The 21,302-nt window shown below is 40.4% G+C and overlaps 1 protein-coding gene across 1 annotated transcript in view; it reads right to left on the bottom strand.

Moving 5' to 3' along the window:
• Positions 1 to 21,302, bottom strand: part of STAB2 (stabilin 2) — a 182,864-nt gene that overhangs the window by 145,554 nt on the left and 16,008 nt on the right. Inside the window, exons 4-5 of the mRNA XM_024256759.2 lie at positions 3,894 to 3,979; positions 2,341 to 2,410 (exon numbers count right to left, since the gene is read on the bottom strand). Coding sequence (XP_024112527.2) covers positions 2,341 to 2,410; positions 3,894 to 3,979 — 156 coding nt within the window. The remainder of the gene's footprint in view (positions 1 to 2,340; positions 2,411 to 3,893; positions 3,980 to 21,302) is intronic.

Genomic DNA, 21,302 nt, shown 5'->3' with positions numbered 1-21,302 from the left:
TATGTCTCCATGATTTGCAGGCCTAGAGCTGAAACCTTGTCTGAGTCTAAAGCCTGGGTTCTAAAACCATGCTTCTGGGTCAGGAGAACATCACTGGAGCCAACTAGATAATTCATTCATTGATTCACCTAGTCATATACTCAGTCACTCATTTATTCATCCAGCAACAGTGTAGTGAGTGTCTACCAGGCAGGCAGCAGGTAGAAGGTTCTGGAGGTAAACATACCACAGCACCTGCCTAAGAGGACCTTATGGATTAGAACAAGGCAATGCCTCTGCAATTGCAGATAAAATTTATTACAGAGTTTGCAAACTTATGGGGGTGGGATGTGCTGTGTGTGCATAGGTTTTCTTGCCAAAAATATTTGAATCAAAGCAGTTTTCTACTGAGTTTAATTTTTCCACGAAAGTCAGAGCCCAAGTGGTGTTGGCAAAAAGCTACCCAATATATTCCTTTTTGGGAGACGTGGATCTAGCAGACCCTATTTCTACCATGCCCACATTCTTTAGACCTTACTGACTGCGATTGTGAGCATTCCAGCTAACTTCCAGGATCCACAGCTCTTAGCCTGAGGGTTTTGTGTGAACCTTAGGATGAGCGCTTGGCCTGGGTGCTCCCTATAAACACTCTAAGTGGCAGGGAGTGAAAAACTCTCCCCACTTGACTATGTATATTAATTCCTTGTCGCTGCTGTAACACATTGCCACACACTTAGTGTCTTAAAACCACACAAAGTTATTGTCTTACATTTCTGAAGGTCAGAAATCCAAAATCACTGTGCTAAAATCAAGGTGTTGGCAGTGTTGTGCTCCTTTTTGGAGACTCTGGGGAGAACATGTTTCCTTGCCTTTTCCAGCCTCGAGAGGCCACCCACATTCCTTGGCTCATGGCTCTTCCTTCTTCAAAGCCAGAAATTGGCAGATCGAGTCTTTCTCATATTTCGTAACTCTGACACTCCTCTTCTGCGTCCCTTCTCCATCCTTAAGGACATTTGTGATTAACACTGGGCCTTCCCAGATAACCCAGGATAATCTCTTATCCTAAGGTCAGCTGATTAGCAACCTTAATTCTATTTGCTACCTTAACTTATCTTTGCCATGTAAGGTACCATATTCCCAGGTGCTAGGGATTTGGATGTGGATGTGGACGTCTTCAGGGAGCCATTATTCTGCCCACCACGCTATGGCTCCTCTCCCCTCGGGTGAGATGACTGAGCTGTGTGTTCTGCACCGACCCCCAGAGCTCCCCGGGGCATCAGCCTCCAGTGGTCCACAGTGGCACCTGGCTTAATAACATCCTGTTTATTTTCCCCATATTACTTCCTCACATCCTCGTGTTTCCTGGGATCACCATTCAAATAAACTAACTACTTGTTACTGAAATCTCTATCTCAGAGTCTACTTCTGGGGGCAGCCAAAAATAAGAGAGTGAACAAGCCAGTCTCAAATTTGTTTCTTTAATTTGGAGCAACAATCTCTGACCACCTTAGGGAATTATTTGTGAACTCCCAAAAGGAAGGGAACCATTAGAATTAGGTGGGGCCCACGGTATAATTGGAAGCCTATGGATCTATGCTGAGACCAGGATCCAGCAAGATCCCAGAGAAAAGCTGGGCAGGCAAGGAACAGGCAGTGGTGGAATCCTAGAGCCTGGGGAGAGGGAGTCATAAAGATGCCTGGAAGCATTTCTGGGGAGTAGCTGACTGCACATGCCAGGGCTGAGAACCTCAGGAAACACTGTCTCTGTTTCCAATGACTGCATTTACCAGCTTTGTTGTCATCTTTTTGTTTTCTCTATGTAGACTTGGTTACACATGTTAAAGTGAACTAATCATGGCTTGATAAGGACTCTGTACTTCTATATTTGAGTCCTTGTGGATGAACTGCAACCTAGCTTAATAGGTAGACGAGATTGAAAACCTAACTTAGGAGTACGCACCTGTAACAATAGCTGAGTCTTGGCCAATCCCAGCAGCCGTACTTCGATCATTTATATACTGCTGAGTGTTCAAACTGTGTTCAAATAAGGCAAATGCCGAGCTGTAACCAGTCCAGCCGTTCTGTACCTCACTTCTGATTTCTGTATGTCATTTCCCGTTTTTTGTCTCTAAATCTTCTTCCATCACGTGGCTTCACTGAGTCTCTGTGAATCTGCTGTGATTCCGGGAACTGCCTGATTCATGAATTGTTCATTGCCTAATTAAACTCCTTTAAATTTAATTCTGCTGAAGTTTCTTTTTTATCACACATAACTATTCAGTGTTTTCTCCTCAAGGAGCATTCTTTCTCATGGACTGTCAACCCTTACAAATGTGGTTATTACACAAAAATCAGACATACCTGATGAACAGCTGGGTCCAAATAAGTTGTCATCAGCACAGGTTTCACAGGCTGTTCCACCAAACCCTTCCTGCAAAACACCCCAGGTGGCTGACATTAGACCCAAGGTGACCCATGGTACCCAGGAAGGCCTTGGATTTCCAACTCAGCATTTGTTTTTCAAATATATTTTCCCTCTGTGCCTTTCCTAGAGCTTCTTCTTTCTGTTTATTTGTGTTATCATTGCATACATTAATCCCCATGTCATTTTGTACTAAGGGTCTGAAGCTCTGCAGGAGAAAGCTGCTTTGTCAGTCCAAAGATATAAATAGATAGCAAGTGCTAGCAGCCATATCCCAACTTTGCCCAAGGGTGAAAGGAAAATGCTTTCAGTTTTGCATTTTTGTTTTGAGACTGAGTCTCGCTCTGTCGCCCATGCTGAAGTGCAGTGGCATGATCTTGGCTCACTGCAACCTCTGCCTCCCAGGTTCTCCTGCTTCAGCCTCCCAAGTAGCTGGGATTACAGGTGCACATCACCACACCCGTATAATTTTTGTATTTTTAGTAGAGACAGGTTTCACCATGTTGGCCAGGCTGGTCTCGAACTCCTGGCCTCAAGTGATCTGCTCACCTCTGCCTCCCAAAGTACTGGGATTACAGGCGTGAGCCACCTGCCCAACCTCAGTTTTGCATTTCTGAAGACAGTTGAGCTCAATCCTTTTCAGAAGGATTTCCTTGTATTTAAATCCCCTAGGGCTTGAAATGTGCAAAAAGTCACTTTCATGAGATAAGGAAGAAAGTCTTCAACTGGTAAAAGAAAATCTTGAACTGGTAAACCTAATGGTTCACAAAGGATGCAGAGGATAGCACCATAAGGGTCATCTACTAATAGTGATTATTAATATTAACAATGACACCAATTTCTATAGTCCTATATAGTGTCATAAAGTATTTTCACATATATGGCTTCATTTTACTTTTTCAACAAATGTTATTACACAGATATTGTTTCAAACTTTTTTTTGGGAGGGGGGGTACAGAGTCTTGCTCTTGTCACCCAGACTGGAGTAGAATGGCACAATCTCAGCTCACTGCAACCTCTGCCTGTCGGGTTCAAGCAATTCTCCTGCCTCAGCTTCCTGAGCAGCTGGGACTACAGTTGCCCACCACCACACCCAGCTAATTTTTGTATTTTTAGTAGAGACGGGGTTTCACCATGCTGGCTAGGATGGTCTCGATCTCCTGACCTCGTGATCTGCCCCCCTCGGCCTCCTAAAGTGCTAGGATTCCAGGCGTGAGCCACTGCTCCCAGCCTCAAACCCATTGTTACAAGTGGATATGCTCAAGATTGAGCAGTTAATTGACTCTCCTAAAGGCCACCAGGCTATAAATGGTCATTTTGTTGCAAATTGTACATTTAAAAAAAATTAATACCTCCACTGCTTAAGAACTTCGCTGTATATGTGTGTGTGCACGTGTGTGTGTGTGTGTGTGTGTGTGTGTTTAAGGAGGATCAACAGGTAAGAAGATGGGGAGCAGAATCCAGGAAAGGAAGAACACATTTCTGAACTTACTTGGCAGGAGCAGGTTCCATTTCCTTCCATGCCTTCAGCGCAACTGCCCCTGCCATTGCAGGGTGACCCCGCTCCGCCTGGGCACTCTAGGGAATCAAACAGCTCAGATGTATTCATTCGTGACTGCACACAAGCATTCTGCCAGGATGCGCTTAAGCACCTACTAAGTGTGCTAGTTGCCAGGGATAAGAAATAATTGCAGAACCTGTTGGTGTCATCTAGAGTTTTACAGAAAAGGCAGGAGTATACACAGGTGAACTGCAATGTGGTCACGTGCTGTATTAGAAAGTATCACACTGTCTACCATTTCTTGAGAGTTTGCTGTACACTTCACAATGATCAAATTAGATCACTCCTATTTCAACCTTCAGGGGTACTTGCTATTGGTGTTGGTTAACAGATGAAAAGACAATTTCAGAGAGGTTGCAAATACTCACCCAAGGTCTCACAGTTTATAAGTTGCAAAGCTAGGACTTTAAGCTCAGCCCTTAGCATGACTAAGGCCAGGCTTCTTCATAGGTGTGCTAGACAGGGTATTGAGGGAGTCCAGAGAAGGGAGGTATTGATGCTGCCTTAGGGAGCCCAAGAGACATCCCTGAGGAGGAGTTATTTAAATGGGGCTTTTGAAGGTGCAGCAGGAGTTGGCTATGCTTAAAAGGAAAGGATATTTCAGGAAGAGGCAATAGCAAGTACAAGGTCTTGGAATTGTAAAAGGGCATGACATGTTCTGGGAATGACAGAGTTTGGTGGGGCTGGGACTTGGGAGCTGGGTGTGAGAGTTGTGGCGGGGGTGGGAGGGCGGATGTTGCTGATGAGGTAAAATGGGACAGTTGGGGCCAATTAATGAAGTGCTTAGTATGGTAAGCAAAGGAATTTAGGTTTTATTCAGAAGCTGATTCCTAACGTGCATAAATTTTTGTACTTCTGTGATATTCTAGATCTGAATTGGAGCTTTTATGGACATTTATTAGAGAACATTCACTAAACACTCAGGGAATATCCTAATATGTGCCAAGCATTATATTTCATGGTGGGGCAGGGGGACATTTAGCTAGAAAGCCAGAAATTACAATGCCCACAATCAAATAGAGAATTAAAAATTATGGTAAGTGACAGAAGTTTAAGGTACTATTGTGATGAGGATGAAAATAAATTCTATTTCTTTTTATACTGGCTGTTGTTCTACACTTTGAGTGCTGGGTTGACATGGTTTTATTGCCAATTTGGATGAGCTCTGACTGTTTAAATTAGAAATCTGGACCTGCAAGCACCAAGCAGAAACCATGCAATGACCATGAAATGTGTCTGTGTGAATGAGGCAAGATGAAATGTTATCCCACATTTAAGTTAGCATGGTAAGTGCCTCCCACAAGACAGGAAGTTCTAGATAATTGTATTAGTCCATTCTCATGCTGCTAATAAAGACATGCCTGAGACTGGGTAATTTAAAAAGGAAAGAGATTTAATAGACTCACTTCCACATGGCTGGGGAGGCCTCAAAATTATGGCAGAAGACAAAGAGCAAAGTGATGTCTTACACGGCAGCAGGCAAGAGGGCATGTGCAGGGGAATTCCTCTTTATAAAACCATCAAATGTCTTGAGACTTATTTACAATCATGAAAACAGCATGGGAAAGGCCCGCCCCCATGATTCGATTACCTCCCACTGGGACCCTCCCATGACACATGAGAATTATTACAATTTAAGGTGAGATTGGGTGGGGACACAGAGCCAAGCCATATCAATAATAATAAAGGATGCATTTGTTTACAACTCACAGCAATCCTCTGAAGTTAAATCTTATTTTTAGCCCTACTTTCTAGATGAGGAAACAGGCACAGAGTGGTTAAGTGACTTGGCCAAAGTCACCCAGCTGGCAAGGGGTAATGATAGACACACTTACCCTTCCTCTACCGAAGTGACCACCTTCCTGCTGTCCCTTCCCTCCCATCCCCATCACATAAGACCTCTGCCATAAGCTTTCCTGTGCCACAGCTCATTCTGCCACACATCTTCCCTGTGGCATGTGAAATCAGCAGCCATGGAAAATAAAAATGCAGTTGTCTTAGTCAATTCAGGCTGCTATAACAAAATGTCTTAGACTCGGTGGCTTATAAACAACAGAAGTTTATTTCTCACAGTCCTGTAGGCTGGGAAGTCCAATATCGAGGTTCTGGCAGATTCTGTGTCTGGTGAGGTCCTGTTTTCTGGTTCATAGATGGTGACTTCTCACTGTATCTTCACTTGGTGGAAGGGGTGAGGGAGCTCTCTGGGGTCTCTTTTATAAGGGCACTAATCCCATCCATAAGGGCTCTGTTCGTAGGACCTAATCACCTCCCAAAGACCTTACCTTTTAATACAATCACACTGGGGATTAGGTATGAACATATGAATTTTGGGGAGACACAAACATTCAGACCATAGCAGCAGTTCTTGAAGAAAGAGACTTCTAAGAACTAAGAAAGGCAGCTCTCTGAAAGAGACCCTGTGGGCTCCCTTAAGTTACTAGGCTAGTTCTTTAGAAGAACATTCATAACATGCAGGTACTATAGAGGTGGGAGTCATATCCATCTGTAGATGGTTTTCTCTCAGGCTCCTTGCGTTTCCTTCCTGCATCCAGAATATCAAACTACACAGTCTAAATTGCCGATTTTGATCTGTGGTATTTCCACAGCAGTGGCAGAGACAGGCTCAAAACCTGGAAAGATGCTCCAGAATCTACGGCACTGTTTATCACTAACATCCACCATTATCAGGCAGGTATGCACCCCAGGACAACAGCTCAGGTAACAGGCATGTTTGTAGGGCAAGGGAAGGGGAAGAAATACTGATGGGTAGCTAATATTCATAAGTATTCGAAAAACAAGACATTGGTTTGAGTTGCTCTCACCAACTAGGCTAGTAGTGGCATGAAATGCGATGTGATTGTGTCATGGGAGGAGCTGGGACATTGCAGTCAGAATGTTCTGGGTCCAAATCCCAGCTAAACTCTTTGCTTATAACCCTTTGCTTTTGGTAAAGTCCATGCCTGGCTCTGAGATTCAGTTCAGGTGTATGTGGGGACAATACTGTCTTCTAGGCAGGTTGTTGTAGGGACTGGAAATATTAGGTGCTTAACGAATGATAGTTACTATTATTCAGAGTGTATCTTCTTTAGTTTTTGTTTTTTCAGATTGGTACTGTAACAGTTAAAACACTCAGGAAATAAATTACTGGTACTTGTTTGAATCAGACCATCTACGATCTTTGATATTCACCAGTGAGCATAGAGACTTGGTTCTTATTTCCATGATCCTACCAGTCTAGTGAGGAGAGAGCTGTGGATTTAACAGATGCTCAGGTAATACTGATTCATGGACTGGGATAAGATCTCGTCAGGGGAAGAGATCCAGAGCTCTCATCACTTTACGTACTTGGTGTTACTTACCAATATTTACCAAAAATAATCTAATTCTGAATGGCCCAGTTGGTTTAGATCTGATCTCAACAGATGGCAAAAGCTAGATCATTAAGAAAGGGCCTTGTTAAAGATTTTGGTCTTTGTCTAAGGATGAGCAGCAGGAGGTGAGGATGTAGAGGACGGGAGAGAGCTGAATCAAGCAGGGACCAGGTAAACACTTGGGAGCCAATCTGAAAACCAACTGAGCCATTTGAGTTCACTCACATTGTTGAGCAAAGGGTGCTAAGAGAGCATCTTCATAAATCGTTCACTATCAAATAGTTCTTCTCCTGTTTGCTTTTTATAGGAGGCCCCTCTTGAGCTGAGATGGTGCCAGGGCCAGCCCTGTGCAGAGCTAGGAAGGTAGTGACAGCTCCCCAACTATTTCCCTCTCTTGTTCCCTGTACCTTTCCCCAGAAATGGGTGTACAAGGAGCTCTCTGGGTGACACCCAGTTTGCCTTCTAGGCTTGCTCAGAACAACACAGGGCCTCCTGCAGCCTCAGACTCAGCAATCAGTGCCACCTTGCAGAAATGTCCTCCCAGGTATTTTGACATTTTCAGGCAATGATGCCTAAATCCCAGTCTCCCAAACTCACATTCCACTGAATCTGTTCCTCCAAGCATGGAACCAACTTATCTCCCCATCTTGCACTCTTTCCATGCAGCCAAACAGACTATTCCCTGTTCTTCTAGACATGCCTTTCTCTCCATTCCTTACCTGTGCTTTTCCCGCCTTCAAAGACCCTTTCCCTGACCCTGCCTCTGAGGCAGATTTGACTTCCATCCTCTGGGTGCCTGTTCCACTCAGCTCATTCCTGTTATAACACATGTGGCAGAACATGGGGCAGAGTCATTTGTTGAGACTATAACCATGTTCTGGGCTACACTGATCAGAGAGGAACTGGGGAGCTTCCCCAATCCCAGCTCCCAAGAGTGTGACCTTGTGTTTAGGAAGTCTGGACATTCTTTTTCCTTAGGGACAGTTAATATACCTTTCTTTTAAAAAATTTAGGCAGGTGTTCCTCTAAGGGTGATTCACTGGACAAGGTGTTTGGAATCCCTTGGGAGTGGGGAACTTTTACAAAGGCAGATTTCCAAGGCCCTCCTCATTAGGTATGTGATATAGTTTGGCTGTGTCCCCACCTAAAATCTCATCTTGAATTATAATCCCCATGTGTCAAGAGCTAGACCACGTGGAGGTAATTGGATCATAAGGCAGTTTCCCCCATGCTGTTCTCGTGATAGTGAATGAGTCTTATGAAATATGATGACTTTATAAGTCTCTGGCATTTCCCCTGCTTGCACTTACTCTGTCCTGCCACCCTGTGAAGAGGTGCCTGCTTCTCCTTTGCCTTCCACCACGATTGTAAGTCTCTGTGGCCTCCCCAGCAATGCAGAACTGTGAGCCAATTAAACCTCTTTCCTTTATAAATTACCCAGGCTTGGGTATTTCTTCATAGCAGTGTGAGAATGGACTAATACAGTATGCTAGCCATGAAAAAGCACCTCTTAGATCTCCAACTTCATAAGCATAATTACCTTGAAATCTACTGTTTTTTCATGAGACTACACTTCTCATGACTCCTTCTAGCCCACGACTGAGCATGGTAGAGATGCCAGGGCAGGCCAACTACTTTAAGATGCAGGCTTCCTTTGCTGGGTGATTTTGGCTAGAGGACTCCCCATCAGCTTTACCAAATTTTCTCAGACCTGCATATAATCTAAAGCTTTTCCATCCAACCTTCCTTGACTTCCTCTCTTGTTCACAAGGGTCAGACCTGCATTGCTGTCTTCCTCTGCTTCTCCTGGCTTTCTTCTCATTTTTTTCATAACACATGTTTCCTCTAAGTAATCTCTTATATCTCTAGCCCTGTCTGGCATCTCCCTTTTGGAAGCCCTGGACTAATATGCCAGGGCATAGAGAGCCTTTGTGCAAATTAGAAAAAGTCTTCCCTACCCTCACTGCTCTTGTGGATATATCCCCACAGACACTAGGCTTGGAAAGCAGATGAAACTAAAATAAATTGAAGGTGCCCCTTCCTCTTGGTATACCAGGCCCACACTAAAGCATATGGCTTGGCAAGCTGAGAATGGGCTGAATTTCAGTCCAATTTCATCCCCTTGGGCAGTAAGAACCTGCTACAATTTTATGCAAAACCTGACACTTAACACCTACCAAATAGGGATTCCCTGGTGTAAGACTCAGGAAAGAACATTTTAATAGGCGTGGCAGATAATTCCACTACACATTAATATTTGGGAACCACTGGGTGTGCTGGACAAATTTATGTAGATTGCCCTAAACAGAGAGGAAGTGAAGATTCTTATGCCTAGCAGGCTGCTGGGAAGCAATGCCTATGAGTTGATGTGCCTTTGCATGGGATGGTTGTGTGGTGTATCAGCTGGACACTAGGCAATGTTTCTGGTGCTTCAGAAAGGTTCTGATGTGGATGAACTTAGCATGAAGAAAGTTCCTGAACACTTAACTGGAACAAGACTTGCTTCAGAAAAACCTGTAGCACTGGGCAGCTGGTGGAAGGCCAGTGCTGTTCATAGGGAGATTTTGTACACTGACTTAAAGCCACTTTCACTAATCAGCAGTTAGGTTATTTTGGTAAAAAGGTGTAGCCTCCAGTGGTTAGAGGTCAACAGGAAACTTAGCTCCTAAATTATACCACCAGGTATGTTGCAATGAAAGAATTTTCTGTAAACTTATCCACCAGGCACTAAAATTCATATTATTTCTTCTTAAAATTCTCAAAGAGCTCCACTCTATGCCTTCAGCCCTCTGTCAATGGCAACAAATCTCTAACACAGGGTACTCCTCAAAATGGACACAGAACAAAGTTCAAGAATTTTTTAAAGTACAAGAATAAGAAGCACCCAACAAAGTAATATTTGCAATGTCTGAATTCAATAAAACTTACTAGGCATAAATACTGAGGGAAAAAACCAGCTAATTGAAACCAACTGAGAGATCACATATATGATATTATTAGTAGACAAAGATTTAGAAATAGTTATTATAACTGTACTCTATATATTCAAGAAGGTAGAGAAATAAGCAAGTTAAAAAAGAAGAAAGATATAAACAAAACCAAATTTAACTTCTACCAATGAAAACTCAACATTTGAAATAAAAATACAAGATATAGAATTAACAGCAGTTTAAAGACTGAGAAATAAAAGATTAGTGAACTTAAAGACAAGCAATATTAACTATACAAAATGAAGAGGAGAGCGTTCCAAGATGGCTGAATAGGAACAGCTCCAGTCTACAGCTCTCAGTGTGAGCAACGCAGAAGACGGATGATTTCTGCGTTTCCAACTGAGGTACCAGGTTAGTCTCACTGGGGATTGTCGGAGAGTGGGTGCAGGACAGTGGGTGCAGGACAGTGGGTGCAGTGCACCTAGTGTGAGCCAAAGCAGGGTGAGGCATCACCTTACCTGGGAAGTGCAAGGGGTCAGGGAATCCCCTTTCCTAGCCAAGGAAAGGGGTGACAGATGGAACCTGGAAAATCGGGTCACTCCCACCCTGATACTGCGCTTTTCCAATGGTCTTAGCAAATGGCACACCAGGAGATTATATCCCGCTCCTGGCTTGGAGGGTCCTATGCCCACAGAGCCTCACTCATTGCTAGCACAGGAGTCTGAGATCAAACTGCAAGGTGGCAGCGAGGCTGGGGGAGGGGCGCCCGCCATTGCCCAGGCTTGAGCAGGTAAACAAAGTGGCCGGGAAGCTCGAACTGGATGGAGCCCACTGCAGCTCAAGGAGGCCTGCCTGCCTCTGTAGACTCCACCTCCATGGGCAGGGCATAGCCAAACAAAAGGCAGAAGAAACCTCTGCAGACTTAAATGTCCCTGTCTCACAGCTTGGAAGACAGTAATGGTTCTCCCAGCACGCAGCTTGAGATCTGAGAATGGACAGACTGCCTCCTCAAGTGGGTCCCTGACCTCTGAGTAGCCCAACTGGGAGGTACCCCCCAGTAGGGGCAGAGTGACACCTCACATGGTTGGGTACCCCTCTGAGACAAAACTTCTAGAGGATCAGGCAGCAACATTTGCTGTTCACCAATATTCGCTGTTCTGCAGCCTCTGCTGCTGATACCCAGGCAAACAGCGTCTGGAGTGCACCTCTAGCAAACTCCAACAGACCTGCAGCTGAGGGTCCTGACCGTTAGAAGGAAAATCAACAAACAGAAAGGACATCCACACCAAAACCCCATCTGTACGTCACTATCATCAAAGACCAAAGGTAGACAAAACCACAAAGATGGGGAAAAAAACAGAGCAGAAAAACTGAAAATTCTAAAAATCAGAGCACCTCTCTTCCTCCAAAGGAATGCAGCTCTTCACCAGCAACGGAACAAAGCTGGACAGAGAATGACTTTGACGAGTTGAGAGAAGAAGGCTTCAGATGATCAAACTTCTCCGAGCTGAAGGAGGAAGTTCGAATCCATGGCAAAGAAGTTAAACACCTTGAAAAAAGACTAGATGAATGGCTAACTAGAATAATCAATGCAGAGAAGTCCTTAAAGGACCTGATGGAGCTGAAAACTATGGCACAGGAACTACGTGATGAATGCACAAGATTCAGTAGCCGATTCGATCAACTAGAAGAAAGGGTATCAGTGATGGAAGATCAAATGAATGAAATGAAGTCAGAAGAGAAGTTTAGAGAAAAAAGAATAAAAAGAAATGAACAAAGCCTCCAAGAAATATGGGACTATGTGAAAAGACCAAATCTATGTCTGATTGGTGTACCTGAAAGTGACAGGGAGAATGGAACCAAGTTGGAAAACACTCTGCAGGATATTATCCAGGAGAAATTCCCCAATCTAGCAAGGCAGGCCAACATTCAGATTCAGGAAATACAGAGAACACCACAAAGATACTCCTCGAGAAGAGCAACTCCAAGACATATAATTGTGAGATTCACCAAAGTTGAAATGAAGGAAAAAATGTTAAGGGCAGCCAGAGAGAAAGGTCGGGCTACCCACAAAGGGAAGCCCATCAGACTAACAGTGGATCTCTCAGCAGAAACTCTACAAGCCAGAAGAGAGTGGGGGCCAATATTCAACATTCCTAAAGAAAAGAATTTTCAACCCACAATTTCATATCCAGCCAAACTAGGCTTCATAAGTGAAGGAGAAAGAAAATACTTTACAGACAAGCAAATGCTGAGAGATTTTGTCACCATCAGGCCTGCCCTAAAAGAGCTCCTGAAGGAAGCACTAAACATGGAAAGGAACAACCGGTGCCATCCACTGTAAAATCATGCCAAATTGTAAAGACCATCGAGGCTAGGAAGAAACTGCATCAACTAATGAGCAAAATAACCAGCTAACATCATAATGACAGGATTAAATTCACACATAACAATATTAACTTTAAACATAAATGGGCTAAATGCTCCAATTAAAAGACACACACTGGCAAACTGGATAAAGAGTCAAGACCTATCAGTGTGCTGTATTCAGGAAAACCTCCTCACGTGCAGAGACACACATCGGCTCAAAATAAAAGGATGGAGGAAGATCTACCAAGCAAATGGAAAACAAAAAAAGGCAGGGGTTGCAATCCTAGTCTCTGATAAAACAGACTTTAAACCAACAAAGATCAAAAGAGACAAAGAAGGCCATTACATAATGGTAAAGGGATCAATTCAACAAGAGGAGCTAACTATCCTAAATATATATGCACCCAATACAGGAGCACCCAGATTCATAAAGGAAGTTCTGAGTGACCTACAAAGAGACTTAGACTCCCTCACAATAATAATGGGTGACTTTAACACCCCACTGTCAACATTAGACAGATCAACGAGACAGAAAGTTAACAAGCATATCCAGGAATTGATCTCAGCTCTGTACCAAGTGGACCTAATAGACATCTACAGAACTCTACACCCCAAATCAACAGAATATACATTTTTTTCAGCACCACACCACACCTATTCCAAAATTGACCACATAGTTGGAAATAAAGCTCTCCTCAGCAAATGTAAAAGAACAGAAATTACAACAAACTGTCTGTCAGACCACAATGCAATCAAAGTAGAATGCAGGATTAAGAAACTCACTTAAAACTGCTCAACTACATGGAAATTGAACAACCTGCTCCTGAATGACTACTGGGTACATAACGAAATGAAGGCAGAAATAAAGATGTTCTTTGAAACCAATGAGAACAAAGACACAACATACCAGAATCTCTGGGACACATTCAAAGCAGTGTGTAGAGGGAAATTTATAGCACTAAATGCCCACAAGAGAAAGCAGGAAAGATCTAAAATTCACACACTAACATCACAATTAAAAGAACTAGAAAAGCAAGAGCAAACACATTCAAAAGCTAGCAGAAGGCAAGAAATAACTAAGAGCAGAACTGAAGGAAATAGAGACACAAAAAACCCTTCAAAAAATCAGTGAATCTAGGAGCTGGTTTTTTGAAAAGATCAACAAAATTGATAGACCGCTAGCAAGACTAATAAAGAAGAAAAGAGAGAAGAATCAAATAGATGCAATAAAAAATGATAAAGGGGATATCACCACCGATCCCACAGAAATACAAACTACCATTAGAGAATACTACAAACACCTCTATGCAAATAAACTAGAAAATCTAGAAGAAATGGATAAATTCCTTGACACATACACCCTCCCAAGACTAAACCAGGAAGAAGTTGAATCTCTGAATAGACCAATAACAGGCTTTGAAATTGAGGCAATAATCAATATCTTACCAACCAAAAAGAGTCCAGGACCAGACGGATTCACAGCCAAATTCTACCAGAGGTACAAGGAGGAACTGGTACCACTCCTTCTGAAACTATTCCAACCAATAGAAAAAGAGGAAATTCTCCCTAACTCATTTTATGAGGCCAGCATAATCCTGATACCAAAGCCTGGCAGAGACACAACTAAAAAAGAGAATTTTAGACCAATATCCTTGATGAACATTGATGCAAAAATCCTCAATAAAATACCGGCAAACTGAATCCTGCAGCACATCAAAAAGCTTATCTACCATGATCAATTGGGCTTCATCCCTGGGATGCAAGGCTGGTTCAATATACGCAAATCAATAAATGTAATCCAGCATATAAACAGAACCAAAGACAAAAACCACATGATTATCTCAATAGATGCAGAAAAGGCCTTTGACAAAATTCAACAACCCTTCATGCTAAAAACTCTCAATAAATTAGGTACTGATGGGACGTATCTCCAAATAATAAGAGCTATCTATGACAAACCCACAGCCAATATCATACTGAATGGGCAAAAACTGGAAGCATTCCCTTTGAAAACTGGCACAAGACAGGGATGCCCTCTCTCACCACTCCTATTCAACATAGTGTTGGAAGTTCTGGCCAGGGCAATCAGGCAGGAGAAGGAAATAAAAGATATTCATTTAGGAAAAGAGGAAGTCAAATTGTCCCTGTTTGCAGATGACATGATTGTATATCTAGAAAACCCCATTGTCTCAGCCCAAAATCTCCTTAAGCTGATAAGCAACTTCAGCAAAGTCTCAGGATACAAAATCAATGTGCAAAAATCACAAGCATTCTTATACACCAATAACAGACAAACAGAGAGCCAAATCATGAGTGAACTCCCATTCACAATTGCTTCAAAGAGAATAAAATACCTAGGAATCCAACTTACAAGGGACATGAAGGACCTCTTCAAGGAGAACTACAAACCACTGCTCAATGAAATAAAAGAGGATACAAACAAATGGAAGAACATTCCATGCTCATGGATAGGAAGAATCAATATCGTGAAAATGGCCATACTGCCCAAGGTAATTTATAGATTCAATGCCATCCCCATCAAGCTACCAATGACTTTCTTCACAGAATTGGAAAAAACTACTTTGAAGTTCATATGGAACCAAAAAAGAGCCCGCATCACCAAGTCAATCCTAAGCCAAAAGAACAAAGCTCGAGGCATCACGCTACCTGACTTCAAACTATACTACAAGGCTACAGTAACCAAAACAGCATGGTACTGGTACCAAACAGAGATATAGATCAATGGAACAGAACAGAGCCCTCAGAAATAATGCCACATATCTACAACTATCTGATCTTCAACAAACCTGAGAAAAACAAGCAATGGGGAAAGGATTCCCTATTTAATAAATGGTGCTGGGAAAACTGGCTAGCCATATGTAGAAAGCTGAAACTGGATCCCTTCCTTACACCTTATACAAAAATTAATTCAAGATGGATTAAAGACTTAAACGTTAGACCTAAAACCATAAAAACCCTAGAAGAAAACCTAGGCAATACCATTCAGGACATAGGCATGGGCAAGGACTTCATGTCTAAAACACCAAAAGCAATGGCAACAAAAGCCAAAATTGACAAATGGGATCTAATTAAACTAAAGAGCTTCTGCACAGCAAAAGAAAGTACCATCAGAGTGAACAGGCAACCTACAAAATGGGAGAAAATTTTCGCAACCTACTCATCTGACAAAGGGCTAATATCCAGAGTCTACAATGAACTCCAAAAAATTTACAAGAAAAAAACAAACAACCCCATCAAAAAGTGGGCGAAGGATATGAACAGACACTTCTCAAAAGAAGACATTTATGCAGCCAAAAAACACATGAAAAAACGCTCACCATCACTGGCCATCAGAGAAATGCAAATGAAAACCACAGTGAGATACCATCTCACACCAGTTAGAAATGGCAATCATTAAAAAGTCAGGAAACAACAGGTGCTGGAGAGGATGTGGAGAAATAGGAACACTTTTACACTGTTGGTGGGACTGTAAACTAGTTCAACCATTGTAGAAGTCAGTGTGGAGATTCCTCAGGGATCTGGAACTAGAAATACCATTTGATCCAGCCATCCCATTACTAGGTATATACCCAAAGGATTATAAATCATGCTGCTATAAAGACACATGCACATGTATGTTTATTGCAGCACTATTCACAATAATAAAGACTTGGAACCCACCCAAATGTCCAACAATGATAGACTGGATTAAGAAAATGTGGCACATATACACCATGGAATACTATGCAGCCACAAAAAAGGATGAGTTCATGTCCTTTGTAGGGACATGGATGAAATTGGAAATCATCATTCTCAGTAAACTATCGCAAGAACAAAAAGCCAAACACTGCATATTCTCACTCATAGGTGGGAATTGAACAATGAGAACACATGGACACAGGAAGGGGAACATCACACTCTGGGGCCTATTGTGGGGTGGGGGGAGGGGGGAGAGATAGCATTAGGAGATATACCTAATGCTAAATGACGAGTTAATAGGTGCAGCACACCAGCATGGCACATGTATACATATGTAACTAACCTGCACATTGTGCACATGTACCCTAAAACGTAAAGTATAATAATAATAAAATAAAAAAAAAGAAAAGTATAAACCCACAGATCCAAGAGCTCAAAGAATACCTAGCACAAATAGTATGAAGAAAACTACACACTATAATAAAATTCCTTAGAACCCATGATAAAAAGTAAATTAAAAGCAGCCAAATGGAAAAAGGATTTATTATGCTGAGAGGAACAAAGATCACAATACAACAGATCTTTTTTTTTTTTTTTTTTTTTGAGACAGAGTCTTGCTCTGTTGCCCAGGCTGGAGTGCAGTGGCATAACCTCAGCTCACTGCAACCTCCACCTCCCGAGTTCAAGCAATTCTGCTGCCTTAGCCTCCCAAGTAGCTGGGACTACAGGCGCGTGCCACCATGCCCGGCTAATTTTTTGTATTCTTAGTAGAGACAGGGTTTCACCGTGTTAGCCAGGATGGTCTTGATCTCCTGAACTCATGATCTGCCCACCTCTGCCTCCCAAAGTGCTGGGATTACAGGCATGAGCCACCATGCCTGGCCAGCAGATCTTGTTAGAAACAATATAACTGAAAAGACAGTGAAACAACATCTTTAAAGTACCAAAACCAAAAAAATTGTCAACTTAAAATTCTATATCCAACAACAATATCTTTTGAAAAGAAAGGCAAGATAAGGAGTTTTTCAGACATACGAAAGGTAGAAGAATTCATCACTAGATATCCTGCACTACAAGAAGTGTTAAAGAAAATTGGTCATCAAGAAAAAAAATACCAGATACAAATCTGTATCCACATAAAAGAATGAAGAATGCTGGACATCGTCATTATGTGGTTAAATGTAAAATATATTTTTCCAATATTTTAAATCATTTAAAGGATGGTTCATTGTTTAAGGAAAAATTGGTAACAATATAATGTGGAGCTTCTAACATATATAGAAGTACAATACATAACAATAATAGCACCAAGGATAGGAGCGTAGAAATAGAAGTATATTGTTGTTAAGATTCTTGTGCATAGAGTGGTGTAATATCACTTAAAGGTAGACTGTATTAAGTTAAAGATTTATTCCATAAACCTTAAAGCAAACATTTAAAAATTTGGCAAAAACAAAGGGTGTAGCTAGTAAGCCAACAAAGGAGACAAAAGAGGATCATAAAAAAGAATTAATTAATACAAAAGAAGGCAAACAAAGGGGCAAAAGTAACAAAGAACAGATGGAACAAACAAAATAAATAGCAAGATGATGGATGTAAACCTAACACATTAAATATAAATGGTCTAAACAACCTTAATTAAAAGACATGGGCTGTCATATTAGTTGAAAGGGCAATAACTAACTATATGTTGCCTACAAGAGAACCTAACTATATGCTGCCTACAAAATTGTATATTTTAAATATACAATTATGTTAAAGGTAAAGGAGAGAAAAAAGCACACTAACATTAGTCAAAAGAAAGCTGAAGTAGCTCATATTAATATTAGATGAAGTAGATTTCAAATTAACACATTTTTACCAGGGATAAAGAAGTTCATTTCATAATGTTAATGGAATCAATTCATCAATAGAACATAAATCATAAATATGTATTGACCTAATAAGAGATTTTCAAAGCACATGAAATGAAAACTCATTGAACTGCAAGGAGAAATAGGTAAATATACAGTACCTCTCTCTCAATAATCAATAGAACAAGTAGTCTTAAAATTATTAAGGATATTGAATCATATTTCTTATAAAAATAAAAATAAACAATTATTAAGTATAGAAAAGACTTGAACGGCATTATTAATCGATTTGACCTAATTGACATTTACAGAATACTCCATCTAAAGGTGGCAGAATATACCTATTTTTCAAGAGCACATGAAACAGTTGCAAAGACAGGAGATATTGTAGGTCATAAAACAAGTCAACAAATTTAAATGGATTCAAATAATGTATGTATTCTGACCACAATAGAATTAAATGATAAATTTCCTTCTAAGCATGGTATTAGCTTCATCTCACAAATTTGATATCTTAATTTGCATTCACTGAATAAAAGAAACATATTTGGAAACAATAGCAGGAATGTATCTGAAAAATTATTCTATTTGGAAGTAAAATATTATACTTAAAAGTAACTGATTTCAAAGAATAAATCAAGATGGAAATTAAAAATTATTTTGAACTGAATAAAATTGAAACACAACATATCAACATTTATGAGATGCACTTAAAGCAGTGCTTACAAGGAAATTTATTGCACTAAATAAATACTATATGAGAAAAGAAGAAAGTTTTTAAATAATGACTCAAACTTTCAACTTAAGGTAAAGAAGTTAGAAAAATAATAGCGAATGAAACCCAAGCAAGCAGAAGATAGGAGGTATAAAGTGCAGTGGCTAATGAAATAAAAATTAGAAAAGCAATAGAGTAAATGAAACCAAAAGCTGGTGAATGAAATGGATGAACTTATAGCCAGACTAATAAGAAAAAAAAAAGAGAAGATGAAAATTACCAATCACAGAAATGAGAGATGGGACATCACTACAAATCTTGTAGACATTAAAGGGATAATAAATGAATATTATGAACAAGTTTATGTCAATAAATTTGAGAATGTAGATAAAATGGACAAATTTATTGAAAGCAAAAAACTAGGAAAGCTCACTCAAAGGAAATAGATAACCTGAATGTTCTTATATCCAAGAAACTGAATTTAAGGTTAAAATCCTTTACACAAAGATAATTCCATGCCACACGGCTTTGTTGGTGGATACTATCTCACATGTAAGGAAGAAATTATATCAGTTTTACAAAAACTCTTCTAGGTAATTGAAGAGGGAATATATCTCAGTTTACTCAATATAGAGAGCATTATTATCCTGATTCCAAAACCAAACACATAATAAGAAAAGAAAACTATATACCAACATCCCCCATGGGTAAAAAAAAAATTTTTAAACAACATTATAGCCAACTGAACCTAGCAATATGCAAAACTGATAAATACATCATGGTCAGTGCAGTAAGGTTAAAAAATGACATAAAATGAATGCAGATTAGAAATAAATAAATAAAGTTGTCTTTATTCACAGACAACATTATTGTCTATGGAGAAAATTCCAAAGTATCTCCAGAAAGTTATTAGAACACATCAATTTAGTAATTTCGCAGGATATGAGGTCAATATACAAAATCAATTCTATTTCCATAAACTAGCAATGAACAATTAGGGATTGAAAATTCAAAAAACTGTTAGAAGTAGAACCAAAAGCCATGAAGAACTTAGGTGTGAATCTGATAAGAATTCTGCAAAATTTGTTAGCTGAAATTTATAGAACAGTGATAAACAAAAGAAGTCCTAAGTAAATGGAGAGCTACACTGTCGTTATGAACAAGAGGAATCAATATTTTTAGATGTCAGTTCTCCCTAAATGCATCTATTGATTTAATGGAATTCCTATTAAAATCTTAGAAGGACTTATTTTGTTGTTAGAAATTGACAAATTGATCCTAAACTTGAATGGAAAAGCAAAGGTACTAGAATAAGCAAAATAATTTTGAAAAAGATCAAGTTGGAGGACTTACACTACTTCATTTTAAGGCTTACTGTAACACTATAGTAATCAAGACAGTGTGGTATTCATGGAAGGATAGACATATAGATCAGTGGAACAGAAGAGAGAGCCCAGAAATAGACCTGTACATAGACAATCAATTAATTTTCTACGATAGTCCGAAGGCAATTTGATGAGGAGATGATCATCTTTTCAAGAAATGTTGCTGGAGTTTTTGAAATTATCTATATGCAAAGAAATGAATCTTGATCCATACTTCAAACAATATACAAGAATCAACTTGGAATAGGCCGGGTGCGGTGGTGGCTCACGCCTGTAATCCCAGCACTTTGGGAGGCTGAGGTGGGCAGATCAAGAGGTCAGGAGATTGAGACCATCCTGGCTAACATGATGAAACCTCATCTCTACTAAAAATACAAAAAATTAGCCAGGCGTAGTTGTGGGCGCCTGTAGTCTCAGCTACTCAGGAGGCTGAGGCAGGAGAACGGCGTGAACCCGGGAGTCGGAGCTTGCAGTGAGCCGAGATTGCGCCACTGCACTCCAGCCTGGGAAACAGAGCGAGACTCCATCTCAAAAAAAAAAACAACAAAACAAACAAACAAACAAACAAAAAAAGAATTAACTTGGAATGGATGATAGACCTAAATGTAAAGCCTAAAACTACAAAGCTTTGAGAAGAAAATATAAAAAAAATCTTTGTGATATGAGGTTGGTCAAAGATTTCTAGATATGATACAAGAAGCAGTATCTATAAAAGCATGATATATCTGAACCTCATCAAAATTAAGAATGTTTTCTCTTCAAAAGGCAATGTTACAAGACTGGAAAGACAAGACACAGACTGGGAAGAAGTATTTACAAAGCACACATCTAATATCTTAAATATTTAAAGAACTCTCAAAACTCAATAATAAGAAAACAAAAAACCCAAAAAATATTTGAATAGCAAATAAGCACATGAAAAAAATGCAAATTAAAATGGGTTACAATGCAAGTCCACTACACATCCACTAGAATGGCTATAAAAAATCTGATTATAGCAATTGCTAGCAAGGATGC

Source organism: Pongo abelii, chromosome 10 (genome assembly GCF_028885655.2).
Source record: "Pongo abelii isolate AG06213 chromosome 10, NHGRI_mPonAbe1-v2.0_pri, whole genome shotgun sequence".
NCBI classification, from domain to species: Eukaryota; Metazoa; Chordata; class Mammalia; order Primates; family Hominidae; genus Pongo; species Pongo abelii.
The sequence above is the reverse complement of the archived record's forward strand: the minus strand, read 5'-3'. Positions and strand labels throughout refer to the sequence as shown.